The 19,578-nt window shown below is 42.8% G+C and overlaps 1 protein-coding gene across 1 annotated transcript; it reads right to left on the reverse strand.

The window, feature by feature from the left end:
- Positions 1 to 60: 60 nt before the first annotated feature.
- On the reverse strand, positions 61 to 19,278 carry POLR1B (RNA polymerase I subunit B). The gene is made up of 15 exons (XM_017818780.1): positions 19,166 to 19,278; positions 18,924 to 19,091; positions 16,717 to 16,863; positions 15,742 to 15,874; positions 14,552 to 14,688; positions 12,925 to 13,148; positions 11,147 to 11,318; positions 9,009 to 9,180; positions 7,923 to 8,204; positions 7,224 to 7,357; positions 6,623 to 6,793; positions 5,852 to 6,008; positions 4,287 to 4,483; positions 3,634 to 3,887; positions 61 to 1,405 (listed from the first exon to the last, which is right to left on the reverse strand). The coding sequence occupies exons 3-15, from the start codon at positions 16,834 to 16,836 to the stop codon at positions 526 to 528; spliced, it is 3,033 nt and encodes a 1,010-aa protein (XP_017674269.1). The 5' UTR covers positions 16,837 to 16,863; positions 18,924 to 19,091; positions 19,166 to 19,278; the 3' UTR covers positions 61 to 525.
- Positions 19,279 to 19,578: the final 300 nt, after the last annotated feature.

Here is a 19,578-nt window from a genome sequence, read left to right on the forward strand (position 1 = left end):
GAACTTTGTGCCTTCTTCTTCGTGGGTTAAGGCACATGTATGACAATAAAGCAAAACAAAACATGTCCAATCACTTTAACACATAGCCATCATTAAGGCATAGGTTTTTCAAGGATTTTTCTTGAAAAAACAAAATATATCTATTTTTTTGTCATTTTCAGCATCCACATTTCATGCTGTTTTATGACCTCTTCACCTCTGCAGCTTCAGCCAGCACTCAAAGGACAAAGAATCCCACCACTCTCAACCCAGGAGCCTAGTGGGAGCAGCAATATTGCTTGATTTCCATACACCACTTTTTGATAGCTAGTGAGCCTTTAGGAAATGCAGATTAACTTCAACAGAGCCATGTTTCCTCCCCACACAGCTTGGTGACCACCCCATCTCAATACAACAGTCAAATTAATCTTGCAAAAATTTGAAGAACCTGAGAACTGACTGACATAACACTTGAAACTCTCAGGGGCAAGGGCAGGATGACATGTCCCTCCTCCAAGCAGCAGCATTGCTGTGCTGAGGACAAAGCTACTCCACCTTGAGCTTTGTTTTTATGTTCATGGCTGCCAGCTCCGCCACAAAGTAACGGAAGACATGGGGCACAGGGACAACCTCAATCGTGTCCACCTCGCTGCAGACTGAGCAGGAGTACCTCCTGCTGCTTGCCACAGAGGAGTGGGGCAGTTTCTCCAGCACAGGAGATGTCATGCTGCCACAGCTTGTGCACACGTAGGCAATGGAGCCATCAGAGCAGTTGAACAGGCGGTCTTGCAGCAGGAAAGATGTGCCATGAGCCAGCAGAGCATCCCGCTCCATCTCACCAAAGCGAATCCCACCTTCCACGTTCCTCCCTTTGACAGGCTGGTTGGTGACAGCATCTCGGGGCCCCGTTGTTCTCACCTGGAACTTGTCCGAGACCATGTGGCGCAGGCGCTGATAGTACACCACTCCCACAAAGATCTCTGCCTCCAGCTCCAGGCCGCTGATGCCGCTGTACATCTTTTCTGTCCCAAAGAAGTTATAACCTGCGCTCACTAAAGTCTCACCGAAGTATTTCAAAGCGGACTTCTTCTCTGTGAAGGTGAAGGGAGTGGCATCATAGGAGACACCATGCAGTGCTGCCGACTTCCCCGCCATGCTCTCAATCAACATTCCAATGGTCATACGGGAGGGAAAGCCATGAGGGTTGAAGAGGATGTCTGGAACCATCCCATTCTCTGTGAACGGCATATCCTCAACTGGCCAGAGCTGGCTCAGGATACCTTTCTGTCCGTGACGGCTGGCAAATTTGTCTCCAACAGTTGGATTTCGGGGAACCCTCACAGTGATGCAAGCCTTCTTGAATTTCCCAGTGCCACGGTCATTACTGCATAACCTGACATTGTCTACAATGCCAACTTCCTTATTCCTGTTTAGGCAGAAAAACAATCACAGCAAAGGTGTCAGGCACGTCAATGATTTTTAGCTAGGAAAGGAAAATTAAGCAAAAAACCTTAACCACTTCATAGTTCTTATAAAATGCCTTGGGACAGCTGGGAAACACGACCATTCTTCAAAGTACTATGCAGTGGCAAAGGTAATCAGACTGCGTAAGAATTAGGGCAAGAAAGCAATATAAGGGCATCTCACAAATGCCATTCAGCTACCACTTTCAGGTCAGCAGGTCACATGCCACCCATGATTTGAAATAAAGATCATTTAAACCTGGTTCATCTGTATCACACTTTGTATCTGAGAAACTGCATCCCAGCATCATTTCCTTTGCATTAAGGCAAGTCTTTCTTCCTACCTCCAATAAATTGACACTATATTGACAGAATACCAAAATAAAGAACCAGGTTCAGTTCTTTAGCAGAGACAAAAGTTCAGATCAGAAAGGGAAGGCAAAGTGTGAGCTTTGCCAACAAGTGCCTTGTTCAGGGTTGTGTTCCTTCTCCAGATGAGCCCTCAACCTCCATATTCCATGTGCTGGGTGTCTGCTAATTGTTGTTACAGAGCTCTCAGCCCAAACTCTCCACTTATTTTGGAGACAATGGCTAAAGAATACATTTTGTCCCAAGACAAGGCTAATTTTCTCCTGTGTCCTAATGAACACAGTGTTTGTGGAAGGCCTGTACGCAAGTTTAGCTCCTGTTTCAAAGCTATTATTTTGTTGTGTCCATATGCAACCAGCACAGGCCATCACAAAAAAAAAAAAAAAAAAAAAGAAAAGAGAGAAAACTGTGCTTCAAGTTTCCAAAACACAGTCCCATACTAGCCACTGTGAAGAAAATTAACTCTACTCCAGCTAAAACCAGCATAATAAGCCTCTTCCAAGCTTGTTCAAACTTTTGAAGTCAAAGGCTCTGTCCTCCCAAGCCCACACCTACGGTCTAGCAGCATAAGACACACTTAGGACAGTAAAGAGAACTCCCTCGTAAGGGGCAAATTGGGAGCAGGAGCCAAGACTGAAAGCTGGGAGCCCCATCTCTCTGTAGAAAACTAAATAATTACCTCATCGGGATCGAGAATGAACAAAAGCTGAATGTTACAGAGGTAAAATGGCTCTCTGGATAAGGAATCTTAACTAAGGCCAGGCTAGCATGAGTGCTGGGGAGCTGGACCATGGGGTAGGAGAACCAGAAGACGAGGCTGAGCTTACAGACCTCCACATGATAATGTGCCGAGTCTCTTAGTTCTGCTCTACGACTAGATTGACTAATTCTATGAGTCCACAGCAGACTCCCCAGTGCAGCCAGGGCAGCATCTGTTACAGAGCAATAAACAATGGCCTTCCCAGTAATTCCAGTTACTGTGTCACCCAAGTGCTTCTCAAACTAATTTGCCTTCACAATGTGAATAATTACACAGCACTATCCCCACTCTGTCAGTGCTGTAGAGGGACACATGGACAACCTGAAGTTGTATGGACAACTGGGAGTGCAGGATGCACTTAAATACATCAGGTTTTGTCAATGTTTTTGATTTCCTTTCCTGAAAGAATTAAAAGGATTTTAATGAAAGCCCCAGCATCCTCCTTTCTTTCAACTGAAGTTCAAAAATCTTATAAAACTTATCCCCAGAATATTCCAGGGGGAGGGAGGGGTATAGTTGACGTATTTTAATATTCTGCAGAATCTGTAATGTTAATAAAAATGCTCTTTGTACCCCTAATCCTGTAACAACTTTCTTACAAGGTTTTCTGGCAAGCCTCTGGGATCAGGAACTTTGTTTTGTTTTGTTTGTTTTGTTTTGTTTTTGTTTGTTTGTTTGTTTTGTTTTTTGTTTTGTTTTGTTTTGTTTGGTGTTTCTTTGGTTTTTTTTTTTAGACAGAACATCTTATGCAAATCAATCGACAAAAAGCTACAGAAAGCGACTGTGGCGTAGGCAGAGCAGCAATCCTTGGGAGACAGCAAAACACTTCTGCAAGTCCTTTCTTTTCACCCGCCTCAGATACTCCTCTTGGGATAAGTCAGCTCTGCAGCACAAACTGGCTTAGAGAACAGATGTGATGCACGAGTGGGAGTCGTCTACAGCATGAACTTCACGGTTTCTGTCAAGACACGGACACCAGGAGAAAAGGGAACACCTGGAGAAAAAGGGCCAACTGCTCTCACCACCTGGTGAGCAGAGCCAGGACAGACAAGCTGTACTTACGGATAGTGCACTGTAAAGGTCTCCCCTGTGTTGAGGTTCATGAAGCTGTAGAATGGGTCTCCGGGCTGTAGAATAGACCCAACAAAAGGCAGTCCGTCAGCATCCAGCTTCTCCATAACATTTGGATCACCAGGCTTGATGCCAAATACTAAATTATCACCTGCCCTGCTGGCTTTAAGGGAAAGGTCAATGCTCTCCATCTTGATAACACTTCCAAAAGCAAATCCTCTCTGCCAGGAAGATTTATTCACAATCTAAAAAGAAGAAACAAAGGCTTGTTAAAGACTTGCTAGTAACTTCAAAAAAGAAAGCATTTACAAGGTAAGCATCAGATCATTATGGAACACTGCCTTCCTAAACAAAGCCTCCCAGAAAGTCACCGTTCCAAAAGGCCCAAGCCTCCTGTAACCCCAGTATTTTTCAATGCTGGAAGCTCACTGCCTTGCACAAAGGAGCTCTGCTCTACTCCCAGTACCTCCAGCATTACCTGCCGTAACAACACTTAACCAGTGCGCTCCTGAATCTGCCCAAAAAGAGTGAGGACTAGCAAAGGCAGAAAGCAGGGTCTTCTTAGCTAGGTACCATCCTTCTTCCCAGTCCCCCACATCAAATTCTTTCAGAGAACAGCAGGATTTCTCCTTTTGGTAGCTTACCATTGCATCTTCCATGTCATAGCCGCTGTAGGAGATGACAGCTACGACTGAATTGGTGCCGACTGGGTAGCTGTCCATACCATAATAGTCATACATGCTGGGCCGCACCAGAGGGCTCTGGGGGGTGTGAAGGTGGTACAGCTTGTTATCTGAGCGATCCTTGTAGTTATAAACTGGAAACCCCATGGTTTGCTTTCCTAGAAGGAAGGTAGGAAAGGAGTAAAGGAGGAGGAAAGAAACTTGTATTTATTCAGGATCAATTCAAAATTAATGTACATTTCATCCTCCATGTATCTTGTTAAGAAAAAAGGTGGAAATACTTAAACTTTAGAGGGATTATCAATCTTAAACCCCTTGGAATTTAGTAACTGCCCTAAGCCCAGCTATAAATTTTCTATGAACCACAATACTCAATTCCTTTCATAGCATTTTATAAGGACTATTTTTAATTTTGTTTTATTTTCTGCAATTTCAAAATCCCCACTATGGTTGGTGTGGTGGTTTTGGTTTTGCTTAGTTGGGGATATTTTTTTGTTTGTGGTTTGGTTTGCTTTTTTGAGAGGTGTGTCTGTGTCTTCTCCCCAGGGTTTCCCATAGTGAGGCACATGTTAAATATTTCCAGGCCAAAAAGCATTTGCTCCTGCAGTATAAATATAATAGCGAGGAAAGAGTTTTAAACATAGTCACATTGGTACTTTCAGGAAAGTATGAGAAACTGGTTGTGTTTTAAGGACATCTTTCTAATATTAGCGTTAGAAATTCAATATACTAGAGGTGTTAATGAGGTAAATGAGACCTGCTCTCCTCAAGCCCCTACCCACACTTTCTCTTAGCCTTTTTTTCAATAAGCTTCTCGCAAATCAGCTGATTGAAACCCCACTACATATCCTACCCCAACTTCTTTCAGACAACCAAATAAATCCATTTAAATCTTTGTCAAGTAGTTTTCAGAAAACCCTCACTCTGTTGCCACAGTGCTGTATTACTCCCTTGCAACAGATGCCCAGCAAATGTCCTCTCAACAGCTGCGGTGTTGCGACAGCTGTCACTCTGAGAAAAAGTGACAAGGAAACCTCACCCTAAGTACTGCAGAGCACCTACTGCAGACACCAGTCAGAATCAGGTTATCCATCAGCTGTGGGGACAGGAAGACTGTTGGCAGCACAGCTGTCAGACACTAACATCACCAAACAGCTGCTGCAGTGCTCTTCGCTTCTCCATATGATCAACAACAACAGAGAAAATGTTTAAGAAAAATAGTCTAAGAATAAACTAAACTAATTGTTTAAGAAAAACTACACAAAACTTACTAAAGGCTTAAGGACGGCAACATGAGTGCAACAACTTAGGACTACCCACTGGAAGGTAGCTAAGATGACTAACTTGACTTCATTTGCTTTGCTATGAAAAAATGGCTGTTCATCAACCTTAATGCTGAAACAATGTCTGGGAAGAGCTGTTATTTGGGTATGTGGGAAGACACACTGGAATAGACATGTGAGAGAGTTTTTTTCTACCCTCTTCCTTGCCCAGAGACTTGTGGCACTGAGTACTATAGCACTTACCCATCTGGCACTGGTACATGTTTCGTGGACTTTGGTTGTGGTCGGAGAAGGGAATGAGGTTGGCCACCACGCTCAAAATGCTGTGAGGGAAGAGTTCCTGGTGAGTGGTCACTCCAGGCACCACCTCTGACTCCAGCGAGGCCACGTTCATGAAGATCTGCAAGCATTGAATTGGACAATGGTTGTTCACTTCCTTCTTTTAAAGGGAAGGAAGCAAAACAAAGCTGTCTCCAATGGCTTTTTATCCATTTAATTTTTAGATGTGGTTGTCATTTGCACCTTAGTGTATTAGCAGGCAAGAAAAATCAGACAGCTATTAAACTACTGATCATCAATCACAGACTAGATGTAAGGAAAGAAAGACTGGAAATACAGAACTGCAGTAACTTGCCCTCCTTTCTGTCTCCCATATTAAATGTTCCAAATTGGCATGCTTCCTAGCAATCCCCTGTGTGGCTGTCCATGAGCAATTTGGAGAACACGATGTAACACAAGGTGACACGGTACACACAAGACAGCAATCCTTCACCTCTAAGGCTTCGCAAAATTAATACTGACAGCAAATGTCAAGATCTCAAAAAGATCTCTACAGTCCATCCAAGACATTTACCAGAAACCAATTAGCAGAAGGTGACAAAAACCCTTTTGCCACCTATTCTAGCCCTTCAACACAAGCTCCCTATGCCCCATCCTCAGCTCCTTTCGCAAATATTTTCCAAACCCATTTTTGATGCCAGAAAGCTCTGTAACACGGAAATATGCAAACCTGACCTGTTCCAGAGTACCAATCCATTCATTCTTTCCATAGAACAGGTTTCTGACAGGCCGCACCATCCGGCAAGGGGTAGTAAAAATGAACAATCCAGGATACAGACTGGGTTTTCCTGTCATTGGGATAAGGACCACTTCTGCCCGTCCAGGAAATCTTTTCTCTTGTGTTATCTGAGCAAAGAAATACAATTTGGAAACACAAACCAGCACTGGTTTAGTTAAACTGCATCCAGCACATTACACAATGAAAAATGTCAATCACAGGTGCAGCCACTAATAAAATACAAGAAAAGACCTTAAAAATACTTTTAGAAAAATCTCCACCAAGAAAAGGACAGAATATGTCTATCTTTTTTTTCCAAGAAAAAATAGTTTGTTTTAAAAATTATGACTTCATAAACCAAGAGATGAAATATATGGATATAGAAAAGCAAAACAGAAAGGCCCACCCCAATACCAATATACAGCCAAAGATAACTTATTGTGTCAGATTAAAAAAGATAAACAAATACATGGAAGACTAAAAAGTTCCAAACATATCTATTTTTGACCACTGCATATTGAGGATGTTTAGCTAAGAAACATTCAAAGCAAAAACAACCTTGAAACGGCGTAGGGTTTCTGCAATCTCAGGAGCCAGTTCCCCTTCTACCCAGCCCACCACAGAGCCATCCAACACAACTCTGTAGCACTCTGCATAAGGCTTGCTTGGAGTTGCATCAATGGGGGTGACACCTGCGAGAAGGGGAGGTTGACAGAAGGAACAGCCAAAAGAGCAAACAAAACACAGAAGTTATTTCAGCACAAAGTCTCAATCTGCGCCAAAAAGCTTTCTGAGACATCAAAAAATTCAGGACAAAGCTGTAGAGTATTTATTGGAAAATACAAAACATTCACAACTAAGAATGCCATTCTCCTTCCCATTTTTCTGATTGAAATAAGGATTCCCATTATCGTGGCAATCACAAGTGTGCTGCAGTTCAATTCAAGTCACCAGGAGCATTACTCCTGCTTAGTCCAGTTTCTTAGACCTTGTACTGTGCAATTCCTCGTGCTTCAATTAAGATCTTCACTCTACAGCACACAGCTAAGAGACATTTATGTTGAACTTTACACTCTCCAAAAGGCTGACAGGCCCACCACTAAGCAAAAGTATGGTAAGTACAAGTTCAACTTGATTTCACCTTCTTAACTGTGTGCTGTGATGCTACATGGAGAACCTTTCCCAGATACATGTTTTCAGGGCAGTGAGGTAAAAAGGAAGACTACTTAATTAAATGATCAAGCCAGTAAAACATACCTAGGGAACATAACAAAGGTGGAATGTCTGTCACGGGCACCATCTCTGTCACTATTTCACACACAGCTGTCATGTGATTCATCAGACCACAGGGTTCTCCATCTGGGGTGTCCACAGGGCACAGGAACCCCCAGGATTCAGGCAGCAGCTTGCGCACAGTTGTAGTTCTCATCTGGGAAAACGCTGCCCCTCTGTGTATGCAGCGGAAGTGGGAAAGGTAGCGGATGAAATTCAGCTTGTCCCCCACCACACAGAGACCACTGTCCTGTAACATGCCCAGGCCTTGGGAACAAAGTTGACATATTTGTCAAGACGTCATCCAGCTTTAACAAATGCAGTATGATACTACAAGGCAGTTTTTTATTTTTCACTGACAAGCCCTAAAGATGTTCACTGTGGATCCTAACAAGAGAGGCACATGTACACACGCAACTAAGTGACCCACAAGAGACCTAGAGACTTTAAATTCCAAGCTATTGCTTAAAATCCAGTTCCTTTCACAAACATATGAAAGTAATTCCCAGTGAAGCGACCAGGAATTTGCAGCTGGTACATTTTACCAAAATTCTGCAGCCTTTTAATCTAATTTCATTTTCTAGTGGCACTCCATTACAACAGTACAACCTTGTCATACTAGACACTTCAGGGAAGCATCAGATAAATTTGAAATATACTAATGAAGCAGTTTCTTTCCACTTAAGCTCATATGACTCAGGACGCAGTTCTGGTTAACAAATGCCCCTTCTTTGTCTTACACTGCACCTTCTAAGTTAGAAGAAATAACCTTTGGGGAAACAAATCAAAATACAGTTGCTGTATTAGACAATGCTAAATTTTGTTTCAACTATTTATGTGGATAGAGTCTTTGCTTTAATAACTAACCTGTTTTTATACCATACACAATGCCTATGCCTGAGGAGAAATCCTGCTTTTTCCTCAACTGTATCTTTCCTCAAACCCCTTCCACTAATTCAGTTACAGTGTACAGTGTCTGCCTACAAGCAGTTAAGAGCTCAGTTTTATGCTGTTCCTCATTCTGTCAACACAGGAAAAAATAAAAAAGGCTTCCTAAGCCTGCAGATTTACCGGTTTTAGATCGTAGATTGCCAGTTGCAAGAAGATATTCAAATGGCTTGGTGAAGTCTGGTGCCAGGCTGAATGCCTTCACCAAACTGTCTGTGTTTAGGCTGATATCTGCTTTTTCCGTTCTTTTCTCCAAAACGAACTTAACAGACTGCAACCAGGTTTCAAGCCTCTCCTAGAGTTTAAAGGGAGAGATTTATATTTAAAACAGGAAAATAAAGGCTCATATTAGAACTTCATCCTCAGTTGCACATGCTACAGAAGTCCTCTGAAATCAGCCAGAATGGACAGCTTTTAAGGAACTGACAGTTTTCCAGCCTTATTTCCCACACTGACTTCATTCTATCAAAACGCTGATGGTACTATGTCAACACAGAACTGCAAGGAAGACACCCACCCAACAGCTTAGTAATCACTTCCCTCCAGACTGGTGATGAGTCTGGCAAATGCAGTACAATAACAGAATTCCATAAAGCACAAACAAAATCTGAAAAAGAAACTGTACGTATAATCTGACCACAAGAACAACTCTGCTAAATACAGTGACAAAGCAAAAAAATGTTTAGATACACAAACTCGAAAGTCATGGGAATACAATATTTAAATGTTGCTGAGACAACCAGAGATAGTGGACTGGATTTCTATTTTATCTGTAATTTAATCACTATTGTGATTGTAGATAGCAAAGAAATTGGGAAAAATACATGAGACATCCATCAATGCTTTGAATTCTTGGTGAAAAGCCACTGTATACACTGTACATGGTATGACTTAGACTACTTAGGATCTTTGAATTCAAAAAAGGGGCTGTTAACTCACTCTCCTGCCGATCTGACAGGGCTAGGCAGGAAAGCAACTTTTTCTATTTCCTGGTGGTTGTTCCATATAGCACTAAAATGCTTCCCCAAACTCACTTTCAATCCACTCAAGTAGTAGAGCGGTTTTAATAGTCTTTCAACAAAACAATGCTAAAGAAAATTTGGGCTAAAGGGGAGAAGAAAGATTAAAGTACAGATATCTAATAACTCAAGGAAGTATCTTTAGCTGGGGATGAGAACTGCTATTCCACAATGAGCTTCATGGGATAATCAAGCTTCTGAACAGGACTGATTTCCTCACTGCATCCTAAAATGAAGTATCCCTAGAAATACTCTGAATTCATATTGAATTGGAATAAGTATGTATAGTAATTGTATAGTAATAAGTTAATTGTGTAAGTCAGAAGCATGCTATCAACTTTCTGATCCATAAAAGAATCTAAAGATGTGAGAGCAATGATAACATCACGAATCATCACTTTTGAAAGATGAGGGAGGCTGAGGCTGGTTATTTTCTTCCACATTTGCCATGTGAAAAAGCAGCAATGCTACAAGGCAGATCGTAACCTGTGGAAAGTATTACAGAAATGTGGTTGATAGAAAGAGGACATGAGAAAGATGCTATAGCTCTGGTCCAACGGTAAGGGAAAACTATTAGAAGGTCACTGTGTCTGTGAAACTGTGTACGTGACAGAAAAATAGAATAAAGCGGATGGGAAAGCAGAACAAATAGCAAATAAGTAACCATAAGAATGTGAAAGAAACAGCATTTGCGCAAATATAACTTAGGTAATTAGAAGCCAATGATGAGCTAGCGCTTGTAATATGTATGAGGCTAATTATTAACCTTTATAAGCACAAAGCCTGCAGCAATAAAGTTGGATAAGTCATGATCAAACTTTGTGGTCATGTATTCTTTTCTCGTCGTCTACAACAGTAACCACTCCCATATCAACCGATACAACATAAGAATGCTGTTTCAACACACTCTTCAAACACCAGAAGGATTGGTATTCCTCCTTCCTCAGACTCCCCACCCTGAATGGGGCGCTTTAATTTGCTCTGGTATGCTATGAAGCTCTTTATTCCAGGTTTTGTATAGGCTTTTCTTCAGCATATTTAGTACCCCATATTGAGAGAGCCAAGCCTTCCTCAGCTATGCTGCCTGATAACATTACATCCAGAACTGTCTCATCCTTCACACCATATCCAGGCTCCCTGCTCTTCAGTCTGGCTCCTGCACTTCTCCTGACCCCATGGTCACTGTGGGGTCTGGACTGGATGGCCGCTACATTTACAGGCTTAAATCCTTTAAGATCTTACCTTTAAGAACATAAGGAAAAGCTGTCCTGGGGTAAGAACCTCTTGATTCATGATACTATCTGGATTATCCTCCATGCATTCCCCTTTGGCAAAAGCATACAGCTTCCGGGTCATCATACAGAGCAGGTAGAACTTTTCAGTTCTATTTGTCAGGTGAATGCAGATACACTTGCTGAAGGAAGAGAAAGAAGGAGGACAACTAACATCATCTCTTCATGCTAGCTGTTCTTCAAGTTTCTTCTAAATAATCATAAACCAATTTTTTTGGATAAAAACCCTAACAAGGCACAAGTTTCTGCAGTTGACCTTTGTGAAATGAAAATTACAATAAATAATAATAAAAATAATAATAGCAACCCAGAAACTGAGCTGAAAAATTATCAACTTGTCATTTTAAGGGTCTAGTTTTGTCAAGGATACACCTTAAAAGAAGCTGAACCTTGTGCAAGATTGATTTTACAAGCGCTCATGTTAGATATCCTTATAAGCATATAGTTTATTTAAACAGCTATTTGATTTGGGGCTAGCCAACAAATGAGGTTAGTGTTATTTTACAGTAGCTATGACACCGATCATACACACACACACATCCACATACATGAACCCCACCCCAAACCTGAACTGGAAGCTAGTAGTAAACCACAAAATATTTCTGTTAACACTACCAGTGTCCTGCCACAGAAAGTCCAAATCTCCACTGCTATCAACCTACACGTGGAAAACTGCGGGCTGAGCAACACTCTAGCACAAACAAAAAGGAAAGCCACACCTAATTCCCACTACAGCAGGTCAAATGCTTTCCAAGACACTTAAGGTCAGTTGCTCTCCAAGACACAAGTGCAACAGCCTTCCATGAGCACTCATAAGATTTTTTTTTGGCTTTTCACTTCTGACTGATATTGCCCTTGACCAAAGCCTTCACTTCACAACTTCACTGCAAAGCATGACAAAACTTGGAAAGCAGGTTCTGTCCAGGTAAGTTACTGTTCTGTCTTATTACACATAGGGTACAACCCAATTCCAGGTTTCACTGCTCTTCCTCTTCCATCTCCTCAGCTGAGGCAAATAAGGTGTACAGACCATATCAGAGAAAAAAAAAAAAAACCACCTCACAGGAAAAACCAAAACACAAACAAATCACCCAATAGAATATTTACCTATTTACAAGTACTCAAGGACTTGGGCATCCCAAACGATCCTTTTCATGTGCTAAAAAGACTCTCAAAGAGCAAACACCTACTTTACCAGAAAAATATTTAGTTGAACACCTGTCACAGTGACAGTCTAAAAGGCAATTTTTCCATTGCTTTCTAACATATTTCATTGAAGAAGCAAGATTTTAAAGCATCTATTTTATTCCATTTTAAAAAATAAAAATTATTCATAGCTGACAGCAATTGTGTGAAACTGATAACAATCTGCAGTATTTCTGTTCAACATATGGAACCTCAAGCAGTCACAGACCTAGCTTTAACCTTCTCTTCCTCAATATTTATGTTTTTCATCACTTACATCTAAATAACAACTGATACCCTCTCCTGAAACCATTTTGGGAATACCTGTGTTGATCCATTAAAATACACAATTCTGAACACCACAAATACAGATCATCATAATATCCTGGAATCCCATCAAAAACTGGCCACTGGTTATTGTTTTATAAACACGTGAAAAATCAAAATAAAGGGTGATGTAACATGGCAGAGTACTCTTACATCTGCCTATAAATTCAATACAGTAACGTTGCATCACACACTCCTACACGCATACATAGATACCTCAAAATGAAATCTGCAGCCTGTTCATTGCTGTACCACTCAGGAAGGCTGAGTTTTATTCTGAAGCTCTTTCCCAGGTATTCGAGGACATTTTGCTGTGTCAAACAGCCCGCATCCACCACCGCTCTCATCATCTCAGTAACGCAGTTCACAAAAAAGGTGTCATCTTCCTTTCCTTTGACCAGCTCTTCAAAAATCTGGTAGTCTGGAAAATTAACTAATGCCTGAAAGAAGTGTATTAGATCTGAAGAATTAGGTCACCGCATAATTTAGGGTTTCTGTCCTCTGGAAATGCCCTTACATAATGCAAACTGAAAAATGCTGTGGAGTTGAGGTGCTTAGACAGTAATGCAGGGGATATTCATACCCTGATAATGATCACAAGTACTCCCAATACAAGGAGTGGTTATTTAAGGAAAAAAAAATAAAACCTCCAAACTTGCACACTCTAAATTAAGTCTTCTTTTGTTTAGGTAATATCTTCACAGAACAAGCTTACTTAGAAACATGAATTTAACTCACCTTTGCCTAAACCCACTATTTATTCTCATGCGAACCAAAGGACAATTCAGCCTTTTGATGAAGGCTGTTGGAACAAATCCACTTTATTTTCAGCACTTCATTCACATACTAAATCTCATATTTGTAAACAATTCGTAGGTAGGGTTCAAAAAGTTCGGGAAAAATTGAAGGCCACATGAAAAAGACACGAAGGCAGATTTCTTTATAAAAGAGGACAATTTAAGCTCAATTCTGCTGCTTGGTTATCATGATATACACAATTTGGAAGAAGCCAAAGCACATGCTGCCTCTTGCCTAACAGAGAGCACTGGGATGATTATACAGCAAGAAGAAACCAGAATTACAGCCGGAACAGAAGCGCAGTGGAGCCGCTTTTGTTGAAATGAAGATAAAATTTGTTGAAAGATGGTTGAAAGAAGATACGAATTCAGTGATGCCATTTTACATGATGCTTCCATCATGTAGTGTCACAGGCCTCTTGATTTGCTCTAAGGCTTTGCTGCTGTAGGCAAAATACACAGCTGCAGTTACTAGAGAAAGCATGCTTTTAGGGAAGAATTTTAGAAGTCTTGGCTCAAGGAAAACTGCTATTGAAACAACAGTTTACATCTATCAAAGGTACTCAAATAGATCCTTCTAGATCTTCACTGCTTTCAGTTCCAATCAGAAACAGCATTTTATTTTTCTTCTTAAAAAAGGAAGCCAGTTCACCGGTTTACTTTTACACGGGACAATCTGACTTTAATGTTGTTCACTCACTGAACATTCAGCTGCCATTCTATTCTAAGAAGATTCCTGAGATCTGTCACAGCAAGTGGCAAACTTTCCACAAGCTCTCCATCCAGATCATTTATTAGCAAAAAACCATGAAACCCTTGTGTGACTCTCCCCTCCTCTCTTGCCCCTGCAGACACTTCCTCTGCTGCAGATGAGTGTTACAATACAGACATAGACTCAGTTTGGACTACTGTTTTCCAATCAGAATATGAAGGAGGACTGAAAATACTTAAAATGGAATTAGCTTCTTCTCATTACTTAAAATAAAAATACTTTGCAGAACTTCTGTATTTATTCAATATAAAAAGCACAAGCATTCACTGCTTACCTTCAGAGCAAATCCCAAGGGGAGGAAGAACAACTCTTTCTGAAAAATGAAATTCACCATGACACAGCCATTTTCCAAGTAGTGAAGGTTCATATTTATTGCAGTGTGCTCATCCTTAACACAGTGCATCACTACTCCTGCAAAAATAACAAGAGTGAGCTGTACAAAACTGGCTGCATCACTGTGACGTGTCTGAGCAAGTGTGAGACAATTCATGGGAGAAACGTTGGTACTTGGTGGCTGAGACAAGGTAGATCTACACAAGGTAGATCACTCACTTCAGCATCAGTGGGCCATTTAAAATAAACACACCAGCTCAATTCAGTTCTCAGCAGAGCAGGGCAATGTTTCAGAACAGCCTGCACACTTGCTAAGAGGCTTGGAAGATGCATGAAGTTTTTAAAAAAAGAAAGACCCAAGCCTCAACTATTCTGACTGTAACCTTTGGTTATAAGATAGAGCAACACACAAGTACTCTTCCTTATTGCACTCTTCCTTATTGCACTCTGAGTCAAGTTTTCACATCTCTGTGTTTGGGTGGCATTGCTGATGCAGTGTTCCCTGGTCCTGTCCCATGCCATTCACTACAGTACAAAGAAAAATAAAACAAAAAGGACCATTTAATCTAGCACTGCCTTGAAATAAACTAGTGTGGAACTACAGTGTATATTCAAGCACCACGGTCCAGTCAAATCAGCAGATGGTAACACCCAAGTCTAAAATCATATTTAAAATTTTCTGGCTTAATTCTGTTTTAAACTGGTTTTGCTGAGTATACATACCAAAGGTAGGGGACAGCCAAGAACCTAGTTACTCTGCTTCATGTAAATTAAATGTGCCACCCCAAAGTATGGATAAACAAAATCAATGAAACAAGTTCAGTGGTTTACACTGACTTGTACTGAAGACAGGGTTTTAGCTGCACCCTCCATGAAACAAAAGGTGACACACACTGCAAGCCCTGGAATATAATCTCCTCACTCTGCATGGGCAGCTCAAACAGCTCCCACAGGGCAAGCACCTGCCTCATGCTTGTACTGTTTGCCCTTTCTTTTTATGTGTAGTAAAAAATATAAACACTATACAAGAGCTACAACAAAACAAACTACCAAAATTCAGCTACAGATGGTCAATCCTGTTTCTCCTCAAGTAGTTATTACCCGGATGCTGCAGGGAACTGTTCAGCTTACCATACTCTGTGAAACCAGGGCCTCTGTTTTTCCATTTGTGTCTTGTCATTGCAAGAGGGAAATTTCGCCTGGTCATAATCAGCATTCTAATAACTTTTTCTAAGCCATTAATTATAAAGTAGCCTCCCATTTCCTGGCAGGAGAAAAAAAAAATTTTATGTCCTTAGAAACTCAGAACTGGCACTTTAAGTAAAAGAAAAAAAAGCCTGTATTATACAGTAAAAACAAACACTTCACGTTTTAACTAGGAAACACATAGCAAGACATGTTTCAGCACTGCTTTTGGAAAGGCTGCACTCCTTACTAGTGACTTATGCAGTCTAAATGTAGCACAGAGTGCAAGGAAAGGGATGCATGTTCCACAATTTAGAGGAAGAAAAACATCCCCAAAACCTTTGTGGTCAAATGAACATCTTTGAAGAGCTAACATTAACTTTTTAAAATAAATGTTCTGAAGTTCTCATTTTGAGTTTATAAACCAGAGGGATTTTCAGAGCGAAACATCTCTATCTGGTCACCTACAAGCTAATTTTTCTGATTTTTTTTTTTTTTTTGTAGTTTGATCACTCATTTTGTGAGTGCAAAATGGAGCACTAAATAGCAGCAATTACAGACAGTCGACATGCTACTGGGGAGATGAGGAAAAAGCTGCAAAAGACAACTGGGAATGAAAATGTCTTTCAATGCCTGCTCTCCAAATCTTTGTCTCCACAGAGGCCTTCTCACAGCAACCCTCAGTTGCTGGGTAGCAGTTGAGAGGTATCGGCACTGCACAGATCCCTGTATTCAACAACAGCCATGACTGCAAATTTTTCAAGCTGCTTCATGGAACCACCATAATCAAGGTTCATACAGAGAAAACAGCACGTCAAACTTGAAACAAAATATAAACGCTCAAGCCCTGTAAAGAGAAGCTGGCCTGACAGACTGCTCAGATGAAATACAGATTTTCCTGATCCACAAAATCCTTGTTACCTCTTCCTCCTCATGGTGCTGCATGAGCTCTTGTGGAGAAAGACTATAGAGGTTGCACAATTTGGACTTCACCATGATAGGAATATACCCTAAGGGCTGTTTGATAGTCCCTTGTGGCATGCCATTTACTGACCAGCTGATGTCAGCCTGAAATGATACAACATGAACAGTAAGCAAATTAAGTTGCCCTTTTAATATTTTCTGCTATATTAATTGTATATTTCATATAACCACAGGTTTCAACCACAGTTTAACAGACTTCTATCACCGTAAAATGGTAGTAATAATAAAAAGCAGAACTAGTAGATACATGCATAAAGATTATACTCTGGAAAACAGTCAACATGGGTTTACAGAAGAAAATCATACAAGTCTAGAGCTAGGTAAAGAAGCTGCTAGGTGAGTGAACAAGGTTGGTATTATCTACTTTGCCTTTCAGATCCTTCAACACAGCAGCCTAAGTAAAAAAAGGCAGCCATGGGATAGGAAAGGAAACCTCAGAAGTTAACAGTTAAAAGAAGAAAACAGCAAGTGCTCAGTAAAGCACATCTGCACTACAACCCGCAAAGACCTTTCCTAAGACTTCCTCACATAGCATGCTCAAGAGTGATCTGAAAAGTGAGAAAGAAAAGCATGTGGGAAAGAAAATTTACTAACAAGATCTGGCAGTGGGTCTGCAGAACTGTGGGAGCAAACAATCCTAACTTTATATGCAAAACGACAGGCTTTAAAAGAGCTGCTGTCATGCAGGAAAGAAACACTGGCACTGCAATACAAGAACATTGGTTCAACACCTGGCAACAGCTAAAGAGAGTAAATTGAGTCTTAGAAATTACTAGAAAAGGGAAATGAAATGTTACTGTGCCTCCTTAAATCCACGGTGCAGCCTTACATACAGACTGCTGCACAGTTCCAGTCTATATCTTAAACAATGACTACAGGTATAAAGTGGCTCCCGTATGAGCAGCTGCTCAGCAGACTATGGCTCACTTCTCACCTTGGGAAGGTGAGACCTGCAGGATGAAACTGAGGAGAGGGATACGTGCTTAAAGCAGCACAGTGGAAACAGGGAATGATTACTCACTGCTTGCTGCTGTGTATAGGCAGAGAGTGGGAGAGACCAACCTGTCCCAGCACACAGCAATGCCTTTTCATACAAGGCACAGCAAACTGTTCTGTCCAACTGCTCCAAACATTCCAAAAATGATTAAACAGATAGACAATGGAAACAAAAGACATACGAAATAATTCAGGGGTGAAAGATAAAAGCATCTCTAGCTCAGGAAAATCTAAGATCCACTGGGAATACAGCTGTGAACAACCTGCAACTGCCCCATTTTCATGTTCAGGTAAGATACTGCACTTAAGAGTGGCTTTTAGCATGTAAGGTGTAAGGTTCTGGACAAATTAAAAACCTAAAAAGCTAAGATTCCAAACAAGCATTCCCTTGTACCAGGTGCTTCATGTAAGCAATCAGCTCAGACACAATTACACAATTTTAACAGAAAACAGCAATGTGAAATCTTTTCATAGTGCAAAGGAAAATATCTGCTGGGCATGATTCCTCTCTAAGCAAATTTCAGAGCAATTCAGAAAAACGTTGAACATGTGAACAAGAAGATTTATAGGTCTGGACTTCTGTATGGGAGCAACGCTGCTTTTGAAACCTCGATTCCTGCAGAAACAAGATTTGGATGATCAGCCTAGGATGACACGGGTCTCCATCCAAGGTCTTCCAAACTGACAGGCTGCTAGTAAGGTAAATGTGACAACAGCGTGGAGAACTTGGCTAGGGTGACATGGGCTAAGGGTAGCGGGGCCAGGACCGCGACAAGCTTAGCGTGTGCGGAAGTTTGTATGGTGAGCCCGTACATCAACACGCCCACGTATCATCAACACCCCAGACCCCACGCGGGGCAGCGCTCTCTGAAACGCTCTCAGCGCTCTCCCCGTGGGACCTGCGAACCGGGAAGGGGCCTTTAACTACAGCACAAGGCTCAACCGGCTCCGCCCTCGGGGGCGTGAGGCCGCCCGCCGGACGGGGACACGCGTGCTCGGGGCTTAGCCGGCTCCGCTCCCTGCCTGTGCCAGACGTGCGGGCGGGACCGGGACACGCGTGTGCAGGGCGGGGCTGGGACCGGGACCCGCCCCGCCGGACGGGGACACGCGTGTGCGGAGCGAGCGGGAGGTGGGACGCGGGCACTTACGGTGATCCTGCCGCGGTAGGTGCTGCGGAGCCCGCGGCACTCGGCGGGGTACACCCTCCTCTCCTGGCAGACCGTCCCGGCCGGCACGGCGGGGGGGGCGATGGACACGCCGACCAGCGCCAGCAACACCCGGCTGTCCTTCAGCGCGAACTCCACCGGGGGCACATCCTGCAACGGCACCGGGTCAGCGCGGCGGGGGCAGGGCAGGGCGCGGACCAGCCGCCCCCCGCCGCCCCACGAACCTGCACGGCGCGGTATACGCCCTCGCTGACGGCGTAGTTGAAGGACTCGATGTGGGCGGTGGTGAGGTCGCGCCGGGCCCTACCGCGCCCCGGCGGCCGCAGCCGGTGCGGGTCCCGCGCGGGTCCCGCCATTGCCACCTCAGGGAACCACCCGGGGACCGACGCGTGCCAGACCCCGCCGCGAGCTCAGGCCGCCGCGTGCGAGGATCGCACCGCCCCCTGCGCGGAGCGCGCGTGCGCACAGGCGTGCGGGCCCCGCCCCGCTCGCGCAGCTTCTCGGCGGCTGATCCAGAGCCGCTTCCCGGCGGACACGCCTGTGCCTGACCCCCGTCCTCAGCCGTGTTTCCAGGAGCTGCGTTCCTCCCAACAGGCGCTCCCAGCAGCCGCTCGCCAGCCGTCTGCATTCCCCCCGC

The sequence above is a fragment of the Lepidothrix coronata genome, unplaced genomic scaffold, assembly GCF_001604755.1.
Source record: "Lepidothrix coronata isolate B3197 unplaced genomic scaffold, Lepidothrix_coronata-1.0 Scaffold71, whole genome shotgun sequence".
NCBI lineage: Eukaryota > Metazoa > Chordata > Aves > Passeriformes > Pipridae > Lepidothrix > Lepidothrix coronata.

Bases quoted from the DNA above. Each gene is read 5' to 3' on its own strand.
- POLR1B (XM_017818780.1), bottom strand. From the start codon at position 16,836: ATGCCACAAGGGACTATCAAACAGCCCTTAGGGTATATTCCTATCATG. The intron at 15,875-16,716 runs GTAACAAGGATT...TTCTCCTGCCAG, and splicing joins AGCACCATGAGGAGGAAGAG to GAAATGGGAGGCTACTTTAT. The intron at 1,406-3,633 runs GTAAGTACAGCT...CTGCCTAAACAG, and splicing joins ACCTTTACAGTGCACTATCC to GAATAAGGAAGTTGGCATTG.